A 23,125-nucleotide genomic window follows, 5' to 3' on the forward strand; every position below is an offset into this window, starting at 1 on the left:
GTCAAAGATAAAAACCACAAGCCAGACATGGTGGTACACAACTGCAATCCCAGCACTCAAGGAGGAAGAGGCAGGATCCCTGTGAGTTTGAGGCCAGCCTGGTCTACAAAGTGAGTGTATGATAGCCAAGGCTACACAGAGAAACCCTGTCTGGGGGGAAAAAACCCACAAATTTATAAAGGAAATACATATGATTAAATAAACATTTTCTTAGCTGGCAGAAAAATGTCAAGTCAAACAACGAGATATTACCTTTCAAGCATAGATAAACAAAAATCCAAAAGCCTAGAGAGTCTTTGTGTATTGATGTAATGGTTAACACTTCATAAAGATACTCTGTTGTAGTGATGCATGACAAATTCAAAGCTTCTCACCAGTAAAAAGACAGTATTTCATTCCTTTATGTTTTTTTTTTTTATTTTGCAACTCCATGATTATTTTTAATTAATTTTATTTGTTACACTTTATTCACTTTGTATCCTGGCTATAGCCCCCTTCCTTGTTTCCCTTTAGTCACACTCACCCTCTCTTTTTTTCTCCCAATGCCCCTCCCCTATTCCACTAATAGGAAAGGATCTCCTCTCCTTCTATCTGACCCTAGCTTATCAGGTTTCATCAAGGCTGAATCATCTTCCTCTGTGGCCTAGTAAGGCTGCACCCCAGATGGGGAGGTGATCAAAGAGCTAGCCACTAAGTTCATATCAGAGACAGCACCTGCCCCCCTACTAGGGAACCCACTTGGAAATGGAGCAGCCTATGAGCTTCCTCTACTAGGCATTCTAGGTCATTGCCATGCATAGTCCATGGTTGGAGTATTAGTCTCTGTAGGTCCCCCTGGGTCCAGGTTTATTGGCTCTGTTCTTGTTTCTGTTCCCTCCAGGTCTTTCTAAATCCCTCTTCTTCCAAAAGGTTTCCTGCACACTGCTCAAAGTTTGGCTATCTCCTTTGATACCCTTATGGGTAGAGTCTTTCAGAGGCCACTTGTGAAAGGCTCCTGTCCTGTTCCTTGTCTTTTCCTTCCAATGGCAAACAGGATAGACATGGCAACTACATGTTTAACATCTGGGGCTAGTGATCAATTTGACTAGACTCCAAAAGGCACAGGACTCCAGCCCTTTTAGCTCTTCCACCTGCATCATATAGACCTACTTTAGTACGCTGGTTCCCCCTCCTGATGACAGCTGCTCACTGGTAGAAGTCCCTCTGGTCCTGGCATCTCTAACATCCCATAGTGTGCATGGCAACATAGGCTTCATCTTCACAGCCTGATACAAATGCATTTCACGGATTCCTTGCTGACTCTAAACCCTCAAACCCCCTTACTATGCTGGTAGTTAGTTGCTCTCAGAAACTAGGGCAAAATTTACACTCCAATCAGTCTTTCATCTATCATATCTATAAATAAAATAACAGCAAATTTGTTCTACCAGCCAGAGTCAGCATAGTCCCCTTGAAACCAGCTGTTTCATTATCTGTCTTTAGATCCCAGGGAAAGAACTATGTAGGTAAGTTCTTTAGAGAAATAGGGAATCCTCTCAGTTTAGACTTTCTTCTTTTAAATGAATTTGAAACTCTAAAAGATGGCACCCCTTAGAGTCTGCCCTTACACTGTGGACACCTTCATTATACCAGTGAATCTTTCTTTTTGTCCAATTTGTTTTACTATGAAACAGTTGCCAATTTTGGCATTTCAGGTACACACTGGTGGCCGCCATCTTGGATTCCCCCCCCCCTTGTCTGTTAGAAAACTAGAAAAAACATCCATTAAGAGAATAAACTCTTCATGGAACATATAGTGCAATACATACAGAAATATAAAAGTGAATATCTAAAATGAAGAAAAGTTAATCCTTAGTGCTCTGAGACAAAGGCAAGCAGATCTCTGTGAGTTTGAGGCTAGTTTAGCCTACCCATAGGCGGTTTCAGGCCAGCCAGGCCTACACAGAGATCCTGTTGAGAGACAGAGAGGAGGGAAGCAGGGGAGAAAGGGGGAAGAGAGAGAGAGAGAGAGAGAGAGAGAGAGAGATAGGAAGAAGATGAAGATGAAGATGAAGAAGCAGCAGCAGCAGCAGCAACAGCAGCAGCAGCTGGCAGGTAGGCTAGCAGACAGACAGATGGGAAGAGGAAGGGGAAGAAGAAAAAGAAAAGGAGTAGACTATCAAAATCACTAATATAGATACAAAGTAGTTGTACTGTATAATCTCTTAGATATCTGTGGCAGAAAGACTTATTTATGGAATGACTCAGGAGGGAAAAAGTACAAGATACAAACTAGAATCACAAAACTCACCCTAAAGTTCTAAAAGCTGCCTGGTCCAGGTGAACAGGTCGCCGGTCCCGGTTAAAGCCAAGCTGGGGTTTCCACTGCCGCCCATTGCTGGATTTTTCCCAGTCACCAGGTTTCAGAACTGCTGCTGGCTTCCTGATCATTTGAAAATACACTATTTAGGATACAGAGATGCTTGCTGTCACAAAGCACACAACTAGGTACGTAATTTACTGTTGTTACCTTGCTCCTGGAAGCATTACAGCTTTAAAAACATAATCTTCAGCAAACTGTGGATCTTTAAAATTAATACTGGAAGAGAACAATGAAAATTTTAATGATCTGATGGTGTTACGATTTTAATTTTCAAAGTAGCAAAGATACTAAACAAAGATATCTAAGCAGAATAACTGAAATTCAAAACCGTCCAAAATATTATCTTAGACAATGATTTTGTCAAATGGTTAAATATCTTCCTTACCAAACTACCTCTGATCTCTATTGCATTGTCTTCAGGTAACTTTCTCTATAGAAAGAGCCAGGTTCTAGATAACTGTAAATGATCACAGAAAAATAATAAGACATTATCCCAATTCTTAAGTATTCCCAGTACAATACTGGAAAAGCTGAGAAAGTTTATAACAAAATATAAAAATTAAATGTGTACACAAATAGCTAAGCAACTGTTCTGAACAGTTTTATAACAAGTTGACACATGCTAAAGTCATCTGAGAGGAAAGAACCTCAATTAAGGAAATGCCGCCATAAGCTCTGGCTTGCCTATAGGCATTTTCTTAATTAGTGATTGATAAGGGGAGACCCAGCTCACTGTGGGTGGTACCACTACTGAGTTGGTGGTCCTGGGTTATATAAGAAAGCCAGCTGAGCAAGCCAGAAAGCAACACTCCTCAATAGCCTCCACATCAGTTCCTGCTCCTAGGCTCCTGCCCTTCTTAAATTCCTGTCCTGACTTCCATTGATAATGAACAGTGATACAGAAGTGTAAGCTGAATAAACCTTTTTCTCCCAAAGTTGTTTTGATCATGGTATTTCATCACAGCTATAAAAACCCTAAGACAGCAACTTACGAAGGGAAACAAACATTAAGAGCCTCACTAAACATCATAGCTGAAGTCATACACCCTGCTTTAAAAATCTTGGTTAACACTTAAAACTATACTGAGTAGCTCAATCAAATTCCTATCTGGTAGTGGTAATTATTTATTATCTAGCCCCCAAATTGTTAGGTATATGTCCAATTCTGCCTTCTGACTCAGCAATGGCTATTTCTAAGAGTTTACTTACGATGCTTATGACATTTCTAATTCACCATGTTGTAAGTTATAATCTGAATTTGAGAATTACAACTTGTTAAAGAACCAACGCTCATCCAAAAATATGAAATCCTCAGGACACAGGTTTTTTAAAAAAAATTGTTAACAAGGATCCAAGATGGCAGCACCAGGAGGACACTGTTTCTGACCAGCTGCACAGCAGGGACGGCACAGTGACCAACAGACGGAATTCTGGGCCCTGAAACACCAGCAATTGTGTTTCCCAGGTGAGAGGAAACCCCACGGTGTGGGAACCAATCAGGTTCAGGTCACCCAGCTAAACCCCAGAAGAGTTCCTGGGTCCTGGCCAGCGCTCAAGTCACCAGCCCAGAGCTACCCTATATCTGACAGAGGGCTAATATCCAGAATATATAAAGAACTCAAGCTGTTAAAAAGCAACAAATCAAGTAATCCAGTTAAAAAATGGGGTACAGAGATAAACAGAGAATTCTTAACAGAGGAATATCAAATGGCAGAGAAACACTTAAAGAAATGTTCAAAGTCCTTAGTCATCAGGGAAATGCAAATCAAAACGACCCTAAGATTTCACCTTACACCCATCAGAATGGCTAAGATCAAAAACTGAAGGGACAACACATGCTGGAGAGGATGTGAAGAAAGAGAAACCCTCCTCCATTGCTGGTGGAAATGTAAACTTGTACAATTACTTTGGAAATCAATCTGGCACTTTCTTAGACAATTAGGAATAGTACTACCTCAAGATCCAGTTATATACCACTCCTAGGCATATATCCAAAAGGTGCTCAAATACAAGGCCATTTGCTCAACCATGTTCATAGCAGCTTTATTGGTAATAGCCAGAAGCTGGAAACAACCCAGATGTCCCTCAGTTGAGGAATGGATACAGAAATTGTGGTACATTTACACAAGGAATACTATTCAGCTATTAAAAACAAGGAAGTCATGAATTTTGCAGGCAAATGGTGGGAACTAGAAAAGATCATCCTGAGTGAGGGATCCCAGAAGCAGAAAGACACACAGGGTATATACTCATACTCATAAGTGGATATTAGATATATAATATAGAATAATCAAACTAAAATCTGTACACCTAAAGAAGCTATCAAGAAGAAGGATCTTGGGTAAGATGCTCAATCTTCATTCAGAAATGCAAACGGGATAGGCATTGGAAGAAGGTGAAAACAAGAAACAAGACAGGAGCCTACCAGAAAGGGTCTCTGAAAGACTCTACCCAGCAGGGTATTAAAGTAAATGCTGAGACTCATAGCCAAACTTTGGGCAGAGTGCAGGGAATCTTATGAAAGAAGAGGGGAGATCAGAACGACCTGGAAGGGTCTGTAGCTCCACAAGGAGAAAAATCTGGGCCTAGGAGTCTTTCCTGAGACTGCTACTCCAACCAAGGACCATTCATGGAGATAACCTAGAATGCCTGCACAAATGTAGCCCACGGCAGCTCAGTATCCAAGTGGGATACCTAGTAAGGGGAACAGGGACTGTCTCTGACATGAACTGATTGGCCTGCTCTTTGATCACCTCCCCCTGAGTGGGGAGCAGATACCAAGCCACAGAGGAAGACAATGCAGCCACTCCTGATGAGACCTGATAGGCCTCAGAGCGAAGGGGAGGAGGTCCTCCCCTATCAATGGACTGGGAAAGGAGATGAGGGAGGGAGAGGGAGAACAGGATTTGGAGGGCATGAGGATAGGGCTACAGCTGGGATAGAAAGTGAATAAACTGTATTAAATAAAAAATTATATTAAAAAAAGATTTATTATGAGGAGCTGTCGAGACAGTACAGAGGGTAAAGACACTTACTGCACAAGCCTGGCAACCTGAATTTAATCTCTAGAACCCTCATAAAAGAGGAAGGAAAGAGCCAACTCCACAAAGCTATCCTGTGACAGCCACATGCTCTCTCATGCTCTCTCTCTCTTTCTCTGTATATGTGTGTGTGCACGTGTGTGTGTACCATGAACCTGCATGCCTAATAACAATTTTTAAGACAAAAAAAGAATTATTCTGACATGTTATTTCAACATTACTGTTTGAGAATGGTTGCTTGCTTTTCAAAGCAGGGAGAAAACTCCCAATAGCAGGCTGCACTTTTCCTCTACCTTTTCCCCTCTATACTGAATGCCAAACCAGCATGCCAATGTAAATGCTCTGGCAAAAGTTTTACCAATTCATAAACCTGACATTTTAAACCACTTAAAGAGTTTGTAGAACTGTGACATTCTATCACGAGAGGTTAACTAGTTAGTGTCCTACATAGGATTGTAGGCAGTGGCAGCTAAACCCTCCCAAGTGTTTTCCACCATCAAATCTGCTGTTGAGTGTGTGTATTCCACTTCCTTCAGGCTTGTGATTCAGAATTACCTATGTGACAGCTGTGAGCTTTATAAATACTGTGGTAATCATTACATTTAAAATTCCATTTACACCAATACAATTTAAAAAAAAAAAAAACACCTTCCTGAAGAGGTGAAATATTCTATTCTTTGACTCATTTATTCAAAGGTGATTAGAGTTACGTTTGAGAAACAAACCTCTTTGACGAAAAAAAAATGCCATGCTGAAAATGTAATATATGAAATTTACACAAGCTCTACATTTTAACAGAAAACAAGTCAAAAAAAAAAAAAAAAGGCAATGGAGGCTAGTCACAGACAGGCAGATAAAGAAGAAAAGAGCATTTCAAGCACTGAAAGAAAGAAATAAAGGTCAAAGTAATTCTGAAAGGACCAGGCAGAATGGCAAGGAGGTAACCTTGAGAAAGAAGAGATTCAGGCCACAGAGCCAAGGTTCTTCTAATTCAGCAGTTCTCTCAACCTGTAGGTTACAACTCGCTTTGGGGGACAAATGACCTATTCATTGGTATCAAATATCCACATTATGATTTATAACTGTAGCAAATTCACAGTTATGTAGTAGCAAGAAAAAATAATTTTATGGTTGCGGGTCACCGCAACATGAGGAACTGTATTAAAAGGACACTGCATTAGGAAGGTTGAGAACTACTAGTCTAAATCATGATAGGCCTGGAAAGCACACATGTAATGTGTGTCTGCACACCTCCTGCCCCTCCAAAAGAACAGCCAAGTGTGCTGCTACACTGGGAAGATAAACTTTTTTAAATAATTAAGTCATATATAGAATGTTTTATATATTCAGAATCAGCAAGGAATTAACAGAAAAGAATACTATGGCCAAACAAATGAAAATAGTGAAAAAGAACCAAAATGAGGGCAATTAAAGGAAAGAACTCACTCGATTATATTCAAAGTTAAGCTACTGAATGGCTTAGGAAATCAGTAAGAAAGAAATAAAAGATCTCCCAAGATACAGGGAGATTTGCTTAGTCTTTTTTATAAACACTAACTTGTGAAATAATACACTTTCTTAAAACTCAAGATCAAATATGACAGGAACTAATCCAAGTCAATCTGAGGAAAGAATTTCTCAAGAATTGAAGGAGACACTGGCTGAGGGAAAATATGAAGAGCCAAAATAAATAACTAGGTAGCTGGACACTCAAGGAGGAAGAGGCCAGCCTGGTCTACAAAGTGAGTCCAGGAAGGCCAAGACTACACAGAGAAACCGTGTCTCGAAAAACAAACAAATAAATAAATGACTTAAAAGGTTCTATTTTTTTGATCTTCATTCATCAAACAAATGTAATTGGAAAAAACAATTTGCACATTTACGCACACCATTGCAGAAAACTGAATCTTGGCCTCAACATCATCTCTTAAAAAATATGCTAAAAATTACACTGTAATATAAAAATTAGCTTGAGTTTTCCACAAATTTTTTAAAATTAACTCAAAAAATTTCATGTTTGAAGTTACACTTTCAATGTATAGCTGCACCTAGACCTTGAATTTGTTTTGTAAACTCAATGAGCACAGTAAACACATTTGTATCAAACATTACAGGGCCCTTCACGTTCAGAAACAGTTAACTACCCCCATCACCAGAAGCAGCAGCATCTATCACCCCAAAATACTCCAAGACTTGTTCACTGATCTGTAACTCTCTTCTGGGCAAACTTCTTTATCCTAAGTAGACGCTTGAACAGAATTAAGTATTACTAGAGGGCTAGGCAGAAAGGCCTCTGAAAAATGCAGGAAACCCAAGGAATACACACAAAAATGTGACAATTCAAAAAGAAAACTGGTGTAATTAACTGGCGTGAAGTATCTGCGTGAGGCAGAGACACAAGTTAATGCAGCGTCCACACTTCATGCGGCAGAGCCAGATTGTTTGAGATGGGCTTATAAGCAGGGCTTTAAAGTCTGCACTTCACCCTTAACAAAAGACACAGACTCAGAACAAACTGTATAAAGATGAACAGCAAAATATATATAAAAAATAAGCCCTTCTAGAATGGAAATTAGCTACTAAGTCCATCTAAGCCAGGAAATAAACTAGTAATATTTTGCAAATGAGAAATTTAAATAAAATCTAAAGTATTTCCCAAAAGTATGAGCAATTTTAACAATGGGTCAGAAAGACTTAGAATTATCAAGCATTTACCAAATTCTTAAATATGTTTGCTTTAGTCTTGCCTAAACACTGCCAAAAAATAACAGCATAAATTCTGGCACCAATATTTGCAATTATATCACAGAGAGAAGCAGTATGCTGACTTTTATTTGTAATAGCTACATTCCTTTTTTTTTTCCTTTTTTTTTTAACCCAATGGAAGATGCTAAAGTGAGGGATAAAATTTCAAGTTAACCTTAAGTAAAATATATTACATAATATTTTTATTTTTAATTCTGCAGGACCACAATTATAGCAATAATTACGAGTGAAACAATGTGAGCCACTGGGCATAAAGGTCTGTCTGCTTCTATATGACATGCTACCCACAACCTCCATTTCCATCTCCCACTTTCCTAATCCTGAGAGAATCAGAGGTTGTCAGGGGAAACCAGAAAACAGATAAGCATGCTTGTTAAATCAGTCACCGTAACAATATACATAATTTAAAGTCAAGAGGCTCTGCTCTGAGGTCTGCAACACAAGGACTCTCAATCTGAAAGAACTGGTAAATTAACACTGCCATTTCCTTGTAAATTAGAGATCGGTTAAAATTCACTTGTAAATTCTAAGCTGTACCCTGAACTAATACTCTGAATTCTAGAAAACTTACCTGACTGCAGTGTTCTGTGTCAGGTCCCGTAACATGGGCACGGGGGAACATACTGTTCTAAAGGAAAACAAGAAAAATCACCTGTGTGCGCACTGACACTCTGTGGGCAAGTAAGACATGCTATTTTGTCAGGCTTTTAAAAAAAAATAAATCATTAAAATGCACTAACAAAAACCATATAAAGATGATTCTGCTTATTGTTAAAATATAAAACAATCATGGGCAAAGGGTTTATATTAGAACTCATAAAACAGAACAACAAAACACATTCCCTCTTCCCCAATTAATCCAAAGGGTCAGAAGAGATTTAAAAATAAATAAATAAATACAGCTCTTCTAAAGAACTCAAGTTTAGTCGTCAGCATCCAGGTCAGAAGGCTCACAACCTCCTATAATGCCACCTCTAGAGTACTCTGATGCCTTCTGGTCTCCAAAACTATGTGTACTCACATACACTTCTCCACATATAGACAAGAATTCACATGATTAAAAAGAAAAATTATTTAAAAAAAAGAAGGCCAAATAGTCACTAACTGTAAAATACTTAATCTCACTAAAACCAGAAAAATACAACTGTAAACCACAAAAGGTTAATAAGCAGATTGACAAAAAAGATATGACAATGTCTCAAGGACCTAGTATCAAGAGATTCACAAACTACTACTCACTGTGATGATGCTACATTGTTGCCACTCTGAAACATCCTTGCTCTGAAATAACACACTCTACGACTAGTAAGAACCCTCCTCAATATGTGCCCTGAGTAGCTATCTAAAAACTCTGGTCTCAGAATTCGTTTACAGTCATAAAAATTATGCAGTGGGGCTGGGGAAATGATTCAGTCAGTAAACTGCTATGCAAGCATTTAGGCCTGAGCACTAATTCCCAGCACCATGTTTTTAAACATAACATGGCAACCATCCTTGTCATACTAGGATAGAGAAGATAGAGAAGGATCCCAGGTACTTGCTGGCCAAACAGTGTATGCTAGCTCAAGGATCAAGAGAGACCGTGATTCAAAAGAGAAAAGGAAAATAAAAAAAGGGTAAATGAGAAAGGCATCCAATATAGCTGCTGACTTTCTACACAAGCGAACATATGCACACAGTGGGTACACGCACCAGATGGAAAAATTATGAAGGATCTCAAAGTACTTTTATGTGGGCTCTAAGTGTCTATTCATTTTTAAAATACTAAATTAGCATAAATACTATCTCAATGTAAAACAACTATTTTACAAAACCAAACCAATCAATCGAGAGTTATCACTTGCAGTCATGTTATTGTGCATTGTTCTGTACCCCCATATCTGGTTACAATCTTTGTTCTGAGAATCTGATTCAATGTTATGTAAACATTGCTCCCCAACTGTTGACGGATATGTCAATAAAGAAGCTTACTAGCCAACAAATGACTAAACAGGGGAAACAATATGACTTGACTTTCTGTCAGCTAGGGGAGAAGAAGAGAAAGGCAGTAGGGATTCACAGGGAGAGGTCCAGGAGAGAGGATGAGAGGTCCTCATGAGAGAGCAGCTGGAGCTGAGAAATCCATAAAACCCAAGTATCTCAGAGATTTCAGCTGGAAGGTAGCCACATTAGCTTAGAGAGTTAAAATATGTTAATACTACCCAGTTGTGCTGTAAAGCTTGTTAAATAAATATACTAGTTCAGTCTCAATTATTTGGATGCTAGCCAGGTTAAGACATAAACTACAATACAATTTTAAAATCAACACTATCACTGTTACATTTTTTTAAATCTAAACATCTGGCTTATTTATTTCAGTCATCTGCTTCTTATATATTTTGCCTCTGAAAACACTGTGTATTAAAGAAAAGAAGGGAAAAAACAAGTGACACTGAAATAGCAGTGATATGACACCAGCTCTGACTGTGCAGGTACCTTAGTATCAGGAACCCAGAGAGGCCCACAGAAGGCAGCAAAGCTGTTAGATGATAGAACTCGGCTTTGGAATCCATGTCCTTATTTTAGTCTAGCGGAATTTTGTTTTAGGTATAATTTTCACACTATTACTAGAATATAAGACAGCAGGCAAAAAGGAAAAGCAGACTAAGCTTCCTTCTAGTTGTCACGATGATATTCAAGTGGATACTTACTGATCTGGAAGAATGGCTTCTTCATCCAAAGAAAACTTTCCTTGAATCCCGTGACACAATTCAGGTGGCACATCTATGGGCTGTGAAAAAATGCATTCTTATAATAAAAACTGAATGAATGGAACATGAGGGCACAGTGGAGACTTGTGCACCTTCATGCAAGTTCTGAGGACTATTATTCAAAACCACTAATGGGTGACAGACAAAAAACAAACCAAGGATCTATCAGCAGGTGAACTGATAAAGTGTGGCATTTGCTTCCTATTGAAAATTAATCATTCGTATAAAGAAATGACATTTTGGTAATGCCTACAACATGGATGAACTTTCATATGCCACGTGAAATGAGACAGACAATAAGGATTTTCACAGTGTTTGAATCCAGTTATACAAGGTACCAAGAATAATCAGACTCATAGAGAAAGATAAATACTTGACTCTGGGAATCACAGAATGGGAAGATGTTTAATATTGTCTATGTGGGTAAATGAAAAGTTCTACAGACACACAATGGTGCTACATGTACAACAGTATAAATACATTCAGTGTCACAAAATTTTATACTTAAAAAAAGAGTAAATTAAATGCCACACACACACACACATACAGCATGTATGTATTCCTAATTATTAAATAAATTGTATACTGTACCTCTGTGGAACCTGTCTGATAAAGCTCCAAAATGAAGTCATGCAATGGATGAAGTTTTCCCACAAACAAAACATCACCTCCAAGACTATTTCTCCTGTCTAAATAAAAAAGCATAAGACCACAGTCAAGCAATTATATCTAATAAGACCTATTTTTATAAAGCTGTAACAAAGAAAAGCACCTTCTGAAACTAATTCCAGCACAGTGTTTACAAAATATAAGTGACAAGCTTAAATGTGTCATGTGTGCTTCTATGGAAGCAATAATATTCTGAAATGAGTTTTCAACAATGAGTAACTCTTAAAAAAAGGTCATTGATGAGTCATAATTGGATACATTGCAAGATAAAGGACAAGACTTTCTTAGTTATAAAGTAGCTGACTTCTTGTAAAAGATATAACATTCTCTAAAGAAATACAAACCACATCACGACAAATATGAAACAAATTTCTTAAACCTGTTATACTGATACTAAAATTTTCAAAACTGAGTTCAGCTTCATGATTTCACAATCTAAATACTCTTCCTTAGTCATAAAATGCTACTTTTAATGCAAAATAAGTTTCAAGTTAGTCCTCTAGGAGTAAATGCTTGTTTTACCCAACTCTTTCAAGAAAAGTTAATCCTTTGAATGATAATAGGAAGAAGGCAGATGGAGAAAATGAGTAATGCCTTTGTGAGAGGCAGGAGTATTTTTGTGGGGCATGTCATTAAGAATCAAAAGTCAAAGGGTATTCTTTCTTTTTTTAATTAACCTAGGAATGTTTATTTCCTTCTTAGTTTCTTCAAGGACCAGTCATTGTTCTGTAGTGTCTTGTTTAATCTCCACAGTGTGTGGATGCTCTAGGGTTTCTCTCACTGTTGATTTATAGTCTTATTCCTGCAAGATCAGAGAATATAAGGAATTATTCCCATTTTCCTCTATTTGCTAAAACTTGGTTTATGTCCTATTATATGATTTATTTCAGAGATAGTTTTGTGGTCTAAGAAATGTGTGTACTCTGGGATGAATGTTCTATAAATTATCTGCTCAGTCAATTTCATCTGGGATGTCATTTAATGCAGATATTTGTTGAGTACTTGTCAATTGCTCGAGTTTGTGATATTATCTCTAGCAGTACTTGTTTTATCAAAATGGATTCACTTGTGTTCAGGATTTAGAATATTAGCATGCTCTTGATGACTGTTCTTTAATCAGTTTGAAGTGACTATCTTCATCTGTTTTCACTTGTTTGGGCTTGAAATATACATTGTCAGACACAATATCTGCATGTTTCCTACATCCACTTGCTTGCAATACCTCAAGAGATATTCTTGAAGCATAACTTTTTTTCTGAGGATCTCATACTGTAGCCCAAGCTGAACTTAAACTTTTAACAATCCTCCTGCCTTAGCCCCCTCAAAACCCAGTTGAACATCAGTCTTTAATAAATTCAGAAAATACTTTCGGATTAAAAATTACAATTACTTAGTACTCAATTTACAGATAACTGATTAAGAAGCAAAGTTAATGTCTGTTATCAAGAAGTAAATCAATAATTTATGCCTCCTGTATCAGTAATGTGACAAGTAGAAAAAGTCTAATTTTATAGAGAACTGAAGCCCAGGCTGGACAGACTCAGCACTGAGCAAGTGCAGTGTGGCTCTTACTCTCTTCTGGAGTGAGGTCTGGGTACACCTCCTCTAGGGCAGCTCGCAGCCTTCGCTCATCCACAAATGGCAACAGAGCAACACCTGGGGAAGACAACGCACCACCTGACTATTAGAAATAACCCATTTCAGACTTTCATTGGTTCAAACGAACGTTCTAGTAAAGTGTCTCCGCTGACACAAAGACATTTGGTATTGAGCTCTATTTTGTCACATAGCCAAAACTCAAATGCAAATATTTTCATATGTGGTGGTAATGACCAAAAAGTCCCCATATTTTTCATACTTACAACCCTGTCCCCTTACTAATGTCCTCAGGCAACCAAGAGCTCATCTTTCTAGAGTTTAAGCTTGTCCCCTAGTCCTTCCTGATTCTTTGTAAAATAAGGTTATTTACCTAATATACCCAAAATTTCTATTTCTGAACTACATGAAGTCTCTTCAACTTCCAAACTTCCATAGCACTGTTTATATTTCAGTCTGATTAATTTGTATGCAAACATCCTTTAGAGCCTTGCCTAAATAACTTTTTAGTGGGAAACAGAACAGACTGTTCACTTGGAGGCTGGAAATGGCCCCCAGAGAGTGCTCAATTAAAGTCATTATTTTACTTGATCCCATGGTTATCATTTTCAAGGAAGCTTATCATTAATATAGTATCTATTATAATACTAAAAAAAAAGCATATCTTTGTTCTGCTAGAATACAGAAAACAATAGCATTTTTGCCAAATAAAACTTAAAGATAAATAGCAACAAATGTGAAGCAGAACTAAACAATTCTAAAAGGAATAACTCTAAACCACTGTATTTGAAAATTTTAAGAAATGAAAAATCTTCCAAAGTAAAATTACTAATTACTATTCTTTTCTCAGTAAGGAAGCATTTGATTTCACTGCAATATAAAAATCTAAGTTCTAATATAAATTTCGCACTGCCAAAAAGTGATCTCAAAATTATCAGCATAATTACCTGTTATCTAGGCAAGGCTAATTCAATTATTGGCAAACTGGGTAATAAAGGAGTTGTTCAAATTTTATTCAGTCATACACTTGGGAGAAATATACCAACAAATACCTAAATCATTATTTAGCTTTTACTTTCTATCCATTTGACTCAGGATTCAAAGAAAGCCCTATAAGACTTTCCTATAATAGAACTTCCTACAATATTAATTCCAGAAGCTGAATCCAATCAGGAAACAACTTTAAGTGTCACCTGCACTACAAGTTGCAGAGATGAAACCACGAAGGAGCAAGGCACCTTTGCTAGCTAGAGGAGAAAGAAAACGGATATCCGCAGTGTGTGGTGGAGAAGCGACAAGAGCAGATAGCTCTTCCCTGACCCTGCAAGCCACACATGACCTCATCTGATCCTCTCATTCACCCCACACCAGTGGGTCGGCTCAGACACAGTCATTCCAAAGGACCTCTTCTAGAGTCACACACGCTAGCTTCGAATCTTAGTTTTGCCACTATCAAACTTTTGAGAAAATTACCTAAGTTTTCTGTTCATTTATAAAACAAAAAGAAATCAAAACTGATACATATATAACAAATTGTGTAAAATCATAATATTGCTATTAAGTTACAAATGTTCTAAAAGTACATACACTCAAAAATGTTTTGTTTTTTAAAGTGTCCAGTTACATTTCTCTTCCTACCATTTTAAGATTTAATCAGCCAGGCAAGAACTTTTCCAAGTAATATGTTAACACTGCTTCCACTAGTTTTAAATTTGTGTCTTAAAATATAATTCTTAACAGTACTAAATCTGACAACAACTTCTTTACTGTGGGTGGAGTCTAAATGATTAATGTAATTTTCTAGATAATTTACATAAGGAATTTTAAAAAACAGGCAAAGCAAACAAATGCCAACTATTAAGTTTCTAGTATATTTGTCTTAAGTTTCCACAACTCCAAATGAGCATGAGTGAGTTTCATTCTCAACAAAATTAAAAGGAAAATGGACTACTGACTAAAGAAAAATGCCACAAAGAACACTACACCTCCAATTTTAATCTATTTCAACAAGTTACCAAAATTTTACTATTAAAATTACTATAGAACATGACAATCATGGATTGGACAGATATATTAACTTTTCACACAGTTATAAAAATAAATGTGGTTTTCAGAATTTTTCTTTCCTTTAAGTCATGAATGATCAATCAGCTTCATTAAAAACTGGAAAAAAATCAAGCATGGTGGCGCATGCCTTTGATCCTAGCTCTCAGGAGGCGGAGGCAGAGGCAGAAGTTATCTCAGAGTCAAGAGCCCAGCCTGGTCTACAGACAAACTGTCTTCAAAAACAAAAAAAAAAAAAAAAAACCAAAAAAAAACAAAACAAAAAGGTAAACAAAAAGGAGTAATATTTAAATTTTACCTTGCCATGCATATTTCTTTCCATTCAAATCAATAGCAAAATCTTCAGGATAGAAGTCAATTATACTAGAATCCTGTTTCAGGAAGAAAGTAAAAGAATCAAAGCCAAAAACCACATACCTTGTCACAAAACATAATAGGACTTTTATTCAATTCATCAAGCCTCAATGAGGAAGTGAGATATATTTTCTCTAAATGCTAAGGTATGAGGTCCCTAATATCAGATGTAGTAAAATAACAACTTTATTTACACAGAGAAAAGGAGTTTTAGAACTAGTATTATGGGCTACACACAGGCAGTGAAAGGTTTAGTTATTCAACATTTCATACTTCCTGGTGGCTTGGTCTCAATTTTTAAATAGTCAAAAAAAAAAATAAAAAGCTTAAAAGTAATTTTACGTAAGTCAGGCAGATTGTTTGAAGCCATTATTTAGGGCTAAAATAAATAAAAATAATTATGCAGGGTGTGGTGACTCACAACTTTAATTCTGGTACTGGGGCGTTAGAGGTGGACCTCAGTGAGTTCAAGGCCAGCCTGGTCTACAGGGGGAGTTCCAGGGATATATAGTAAGCACTATATCTCAAAAAAGTAACATGTAGATTGAAAACAAATCAGTTTTATTTACCAGGTAGGATACTCACAGTCAAAGAAAGTACACATTATGCAGTAAAAAAATATACAGAGGAACACATTCTTTCTGTACTTCAGCTTTTTAAACTGTGATGCCCAAAAATAACACTGACTAATGTTAACCAACACATTTTCAAACAAAAAGACTTACAGGGTCACTCATGAGCTTCCGCCATGTTGGAGGTAGAAAGTTACCACTTGCTGCTGGAAAAACCCCCATGAGTTGTTCCAGTGGTTTAAACTGCAAGAAAGAAAAGGGTTAAAGACCCCCAATTACTACCTAATGCAAATTCCTATTTTTCATCAACTCGAAGCTTACCGGTTTTGTGCCCTTTTCAAACTCAGAAGACATGTCTGCAATACCGTCAAAGTCTGAGGCAAATGGCGCATAATGGAATGGGTAATACCACTTCCAGGAAGCACAGCCCTAAAGTCATCAACGACAAATAAAAGCAAAACACTCTTAATGATGAACACAGTAAAATAAGTTAGACTATCACTACCAGTCTATAATATCCTATTCCTAAAATATGATTTCTAGCATATACTCCACTTATTAATTTTTCATAGTTCAAAATATTATTTAACTGCTTCCTATCAGTGGTTCCTTTACTTAAAAATGTTTGCAAAACTTCTTGAATAATCACTAGTTAACATCGAAATTTATATGCACAAACACAAATTCATTAAGATTTTTATCCTTAAAATATATTTGATGACATTTCTTTCCAATCTCAGAGCTTCTGTCATCAAATAAAACTAAAGGCAGTTTTCACCACAGATTTACTGAGCAGGTAGTAGTTGGGACCATCAATAGTATTTGAGAATTAAACAACCAAAATTTGTTATACTTCCATGTATAATAACTATAAAGGATTAATAAAGACAGCAAAAACAAAACAAGAGCAAGTAATATTCACGGAAAATGGGATGCCTTTCTACTGAGATGCAAAACAGAAAGAAGGATCTCTACCCGTCACTACTTGGTGCAATCTACATTTTGACCCACTTCATCTAGGCCCAGGTGACAGCAAACAAGTTTACTCTCTCTAACATGAAGCCAGTTACTGTCCATCAGTGTTACAATCTTACATGTGTCTACCTAATGTCTCACCAACCTGGTACCTCAATTAACAAAAAGTTCAAGTCAGATATAAACTAGTTCAATTCATAGTCATTTCATGGTAACATGGTATTATAAAAGAACTGCTACAATCAAATCCCTTTCAAACTTTCATTGGTATGCGCCACACTGTATCCTTTACTTCGTTACTTAGTGACTGCTAAATACTGAGTTATTTTAAAATTCTATTTAAACAAACCAAAACCCTGTTAAACTTTAATCATCTGAAAGACCAACTCAAAGACTCTGATCCTTAGAACCCTTTAACACCACAAAACCAAATTTTATTGACAGAGTAATTCCTAAGGAACCTTCAAGTCTTTACAAATGTTATTCATGGTAATCAATTTTTAGTAGAAAGTTTAAAATGGTAAGTATAGATTTCATCTAAAGATATTCAATAGTATGTACAATTACAGAAATTACTGGTTTTCTAAATTGATTAGCCAAAAACTTAGGAGGTAAACTTCTTTTGGTACCTGGTAGTAATATCGAAGAACCCAGCACAATCCTTCAACATAAGACTGAACAACCTTACGTCGGAATTTCTCATCAGCTGCATCTACATCAAATTTGTTCTTGTAGTATCGTTGTTTCCAGCCAGCTTCCCATAACCTAAAACCAAGGTAGAGTTTGTGTTGAGAATTAATACATCTGCTACTATAGACTGGCTACTGATTCCCAATCTAAATCAATTTCTATTTAATATGCATGGGAAATTGAAGGATATGAATAGAAAAGCTAACAGAGATTCCTTTAACTTTCTAAACACTCCATTTTCAGCATTTATTAATTTAAAGGTGATTAAGCATCAGAAATGCAAATATTGATTCTGGTAAGGCCATATAAAACTGCATTTAAAAAAAAGAGAGGATAACCATTTATTGAGTAAATACATGAACCTTGTTTGTTCCAACCTTAATATTGCTTCCCGTATTTCCTTTTAATTATGCAATAATTTTAAAACTATGTTCTAAAATTTTAAAATTGAAGATATTTTATATTTCAAAGATCTTAATATATTAAACCATATGAAAAAAGTAAGTCATTTTTAAAATGGTAGTTACGTTAAATGTTTAAAAACAAAAACACATAAAACAATCCAGAGAGAGATTTTCTTTCTATCCTTGCTTGTCTTATCCCTCTTTTGACCAAGAGTTCTGATGTCTTACTAGGAGACAGAGATTTATTTACACATTGTCTCCCTTCATGTCCCTACTTTCCTTACTTATGTTCTGGTATAACCTATCATTAATGCACTTATTATCATTAACATTGAAAATAAACAATCATATCTTAAACTTTATGTCTATGTTCCTGAATGTATGACTGAGCACCACAGCCTGTCTCAAGACCATGGGCACTGAATCCCCTGGAACTAGAATTACAGATGGCCGCTAGCTGCCATGAGTACTGGGAACCAAACCCAGGTCCTTTACAGGAGCAGCCCATGCTCTTAACCTCTATCTCTCAAGCCCACAATCCAATTTTTTAACCCCAAAATGTGTTTTGTTTTCTATTTTTATTTTCTAAAAGATTTAAATATTTTTTCAAAAAACAAGAATAAACTGAAAAACACTTTTAAAAGAATCAAGACAGAACAAGAACATCAAGTCCTTCTTCATAAAGGAATTTTGCACAAGTGCAAAACTTCAACAAAATAACTGTAAAGAACATACTACCCTCCCAAACCATCTACCAAAACCAAAAGGATTCACAGAACTAGAAGAAATAGTCTCTACTGTTTTACATAAAAGTATAAATGAAACAAACGCCAAAAGTCTCAATCATTTCTTGATAGAGGCACCGACTATCCCTAGCACAGTAATAAACAATAAATTACTGAACAAATCAAGTTACCTATTAAACCTATGTTTTTCATGATGGCTACATGATAAACAAAAAAATAAGCTAGCTGGCTAAAATGTCACATGCCTTTAATCCAGCATTTGGAGGCAGAAGCAGGAAGATCTCTATCAGTTCAAGACCAGCCTGGTCTACAAAGCAAGTTCCACACAAACCAAGATTAAACAGTGAGATCTTGACTTAAAAGGGGGGGGGGGGGGGGGCGGTGGGGCAGAGGGTATTGGTGAGATAGCTCAGAGGCTAAGAACACTGGCTATTCTCCCTGAAGACCCAAGTTCAAATCTCAGCACCCAACAACCACCTGTAATTCCAATTTCAGGAGACCTGGCAACCTCTTCTGTGATCTCGAGGTACCAGGCACACACATACACAGACAAACATCCAGACTAAAATACATTTAAAAAATCAAATAAAAATGAATCCTTCTATGATGGAAACAAAGAGTGACAGAGGGGGCCAGAAACTACAGCTAAATTAAATAAATGTTCATCTCATGGCTAATCTCTGATTTGATGGGGATACTAGAAAAATAAAGCATTATCTGACATACACATGAAGTTCCCACACTCTACCTTCTATACAAGAAGCATGCCTTGCTAAACTTTGAAACACAGCATTTTCCTAAATTCTTAGTAAGCTACAATTTTTAAAATTATTTTCCTTTGTACAGAAAGCTCAGGGTGATCTGGACTTAGGTATAAGATAGACTACTAATGTCTTTATAGAATGATCCCAAGTCCAGTCTCTGAACCCATTAGAGAATCAAAGTTTCCCACTATAAAATTTAAGCATGGCATTAAAAGTAAAGTCCTGTCATGCAATAAAAATTGTATATATGCAACTCTGCAGGTCTTTTAAAAAAAAATTATCTCTTAAAATTGATTTCTGCACATTTCATTTTGAGGAGGAACCTCTTTGGTTGAGAATACTAACGCAGACTTTTTTATTGTCCAAATGTATCTGAATTTTCTAGGTTAAGCAACCTGAAAATTTAATCTCCAAACAGTAACATTCAGATCACATCACCAGAGCTAAACATTTGTGCCTAGCCAATCTAGCGCTTGGTCTCTGAGGGAAAGTGGCTTGGAAGACAGAAAGCTGCCTGCATACTAATCTAGATACTTGGGTTTAACAGCAATAGCTTACACATCTCCCTGGAATTAGTGACTATTCTAACGCTCCACATTAATTACTGCTGGATAAAAAGATCACAGGCAAGTATCTGATGGCATTGCTGCTCTAAGCTAAAATAGCATTAATTAGACCACATCTATTTCAGCAATTTGCCAACAAAGTGCTACCAAAAAAAAAAAAAAAAAAAAAAACTACCCAAAAAGGCTTTACCTGACATTATCCTCTGGCTCTGGCTCACTGTCACTATCTTCTGCTTTTCTCTTAATTCCTCCTAGCGGAGATGGGGAGCCATCAGATGCAAAACTTGTATTGGGAGATATTGAAGGACTCTGCAAACAATTATGACATTACAAAAGGATTTCATTATTCATTTTACAAAAGAAGGTACAGCCAACAGCCACCACTTACTTAGCAAGTTTCATGGTAACAGTTTTCAAAACTATTAAACAGAGAGAGCAAACACAGCTAGAAAAAAAGAGACTAGCATTCTCCCATACCAGTCCCCTCTCTAAGAAACCAACAATGTACCAAGCTTCCTATGTTCATACTCCAAAGAATTATTAGGACAAAACTTGTTTCAAAAGAAAAATAGTTTAACAGACATAAGAAAATTATTCAACTTAAATCTGATTTTCTTTGGTAGTTTTCTGGTATCATAAATTCACAATCATTCTCTACTATCAAACAGCAGAGTTCTTTAAAAAAAAAAAACTCTGAAAAAAGGAAAAATTATGCGGTTACATGTATTATCTGTTAATACGTAACAATCTCTCTCTCTCTCACACACACACACACACTCACACTCACCAGAGAAAGCTCATGAGAGTGCAATCAAAAAGTAAGTAGTTAGCCATACCCAACCACCCTAGAAAGAATTTAATGAGACTCCATTTGAAAACTCTTAAATTATTTTACATGTATTATTTTAAAATTCAGCATATAAAATAGAAAAATGAAAATTTCTATTAGTATTGCTAAAACTTGGATGATACTTTGAATTATTAGTTTTTCCTTCATATCAAATTCAAAAAAAAATAACAGGATCCTAAATATTTTAACATTTAATTAAAAATTTTTTAAAATATTTTGCAATTATAATTAAGATAAATAACCAAAACTGTCATAATAGAAAATACTTTCCTAATTACACTTTCCTTCTGTTAATCACAGCAGATTAGCTATCTCAAGTAAACTGAATTACTTTAAAATTGAGAGCTCACGAGGCTCTCAAGGCTTTAATGATACTAAAACAAAACCTTAGCATGACAACAGTCCACACTATATACCAGGACAAGATCAGCTATGCTTTACACAGAACCATGTCACTTTTGTTCGGGACAATGCATCCCCAAGGCTAGGAAGCAGCTCGGTGGTGAAGCACTTGCATAGGCATGACCACCTGCGTTCAACCCACACACAACAGAGGCAGGTGGACCTGAGTTTGGTGCCAGCCTAGTCTACAGATTGAGTTCCAGGACAGCCAGGGCTGCACAGAGAAACCCTGTTTTAGAAAAAGATATTCCTCATTGACTAAATGCTCAGAATCTGAGTGTATTTGTAAAGGTAAGAACCAAATGGCAAGCCCACAAAACTGGACCCTAGGAGGAAAAAGGGAAAATAAAAGAGCAAAAGTCACCGTCCTCTCCAGCTGCAGCCATGAGACATTCAGGTATCCCAGTCATGTGTCCAGCACCACCCACCACTTGGCACTTCAGGATAGAGACAAGCAGCCATAACCCATCTGTATTATGGTAATACTACAGCCTATCTCTTTATATCCACTTGTGTTGTACCAACTACCCCACATACTTTTCTTTTGCTTCATTTAGTGATTTTCACCTTGACAAAGGTAGATTTAATACAGTTCGAAGAGTCCCAAGACAAAGACATTGGGAAAAACCTGGAAAACAAAACCTTTAAGTGAAATGATAAAATCCATACACACACAATCCCAAAAGGAACCTAATATTAACCACTCAACAGCACACAGAAGTCAGTAGGCCACTTACAGAGTTACTCTGCATCCTCATTTCATAGGCTGCTTGTCTCGGATTACTGGCTACTTGACAACCTGGTGAATTTCTTGAACCCAAGGCATGAGGTGTTAATATTCCACTAGGAGTAAAAGCTGGTTGATCTCTCTAACAAATATGGAAGTAAAATTATATTACAACACAGTTAATGACAGGAAGCAAGGAGGATAATGGAACATTTCTCATTTTAGGTGCTTTACTACTAAACTCATTGAAAGTCACAAGGATTTCCACTAATATTACAGGGTTACTTACACCTTATAAGCAACAGTCTGTAATAAATTAACAACTTTGCCCTAAAGTACACATAATAGTATACTTGTGCTAGCTAGTTTTTTGTCAACTTGACACAAAAGCTAGAGTCATGTGAAAAGAGAGAACCTCAATTGAGAAAATGCCTCTGTAAGATCCATCTGTAGGCAAGCCTGAAAGGCATTTTCTTAATTAGTGGTTGATGGTGGAGGGCCTAGCACATTATGGGTGATGCCATCCCTAGCTGGTGGTCCTGCGTTCTGTAGGAAAGCAGGCTGAGCAAACCTTGAGGAAAAATACAGTAAGCAGCACTCCTCAGGTCTCTGCATCAGCTTCTGCCTCCAGGTTCCTGGCCTCACTGCTTTTGTTATATGAACAGTGAGTGAAATGAAGCTTTTTGTCCACAGGTTGCTTATGGTCATGGTGTATCACCACAGCAATAGTAACCCAAGCTAAGATAGTGCTCATGAACCCAAAAACAATGGCAAGCAACTTAAGATTTCTCCCTTTCAGTTTCCAGATAAAACTCTATCCCTATAAA

General features: G+C 36.8%; 1 protein-coding gene across 4 annotated transcripts in view; it reads right to left on the reverse strand.

Moving 5' to 3' along the window:
* Nucleotides 1–23,125, reverse strand: part of Xrn2 (5'-3' exoribonuclease 2) — a 67,571-nt gene that overhangs the window by 17,574 nt on the left and 26,872 nt on the right. For all 4 annotated transcript variants that reach the window (XM_060383127.1, XM_021646293.2, XM_060383128.1 and 1 more), the window contains 12 exons: nucleotides 22,309–22,440; nucleotides 20,510–20,628; nucleotides 17,779–17,914; nucleotides 16,496–16,603; nucleotides 16,328–16,417; nucleotides 15,547–15,619; nucleotides 13,161–13,244; nucleotides 11,511–11,608; nucleotides 10,860–10,939; nucleotides 8,741–8,797; nucleotides 2,510–2,578; nucleotides 2,291–2,422 (listed from right to left, as the gene is read on the reverse strand). In XM_060383127.1, the coding sequence (XP_060239110.1) occupies nucleotides 2,291–2,422; nucleotides 2,510–2,578; nucleotides 8,741–8,797; nucleotides 10,860–10,939; nucleotides 11,511–11,608; nucleotides 13,161–13,244; nucleotides 15,547–15,619; nucleotides 16,328–16,417; nucleotides 16,496–16,603; nucleotides 17,779–17,914; nucleotides 20,510–20,628; nucleotides 22,309–22,440 (1,178 nt within the window). The remainder of the gene's footprint in view (nucleotides 1–2,290; nucleotides 2,423–2,509; nucleotides 2,579–8,740; nucleotides 8,798–10,859; nucleotides 10,940–11,510; nucleotides 11,609–13,160; nucleotides 13,245–15,546; nucleotides 15,620–16,327; nucleotides 16,418–16,495; nucleotides 16,604–17,778; nucleotides 17,915–20,509; nucleotides 20,629–22,308; nucleotides 22,441–23,125) is intronic.

Source organism: Meriones unguiculatus, chromosome 4 (assembly GCF_030254825.1).
Source record: "Meriones unguiculatus strain TT.TT164.6M chromosome 4, Bangor_MerUng_6.1, whole genome shotgun sequence".
NCBI classification, from domain to species: Eukaryota; Metazoa; Chordata; class Mammalia; order Rodentia; family Muridae; genus Meriones; species Meriones unguiculatus.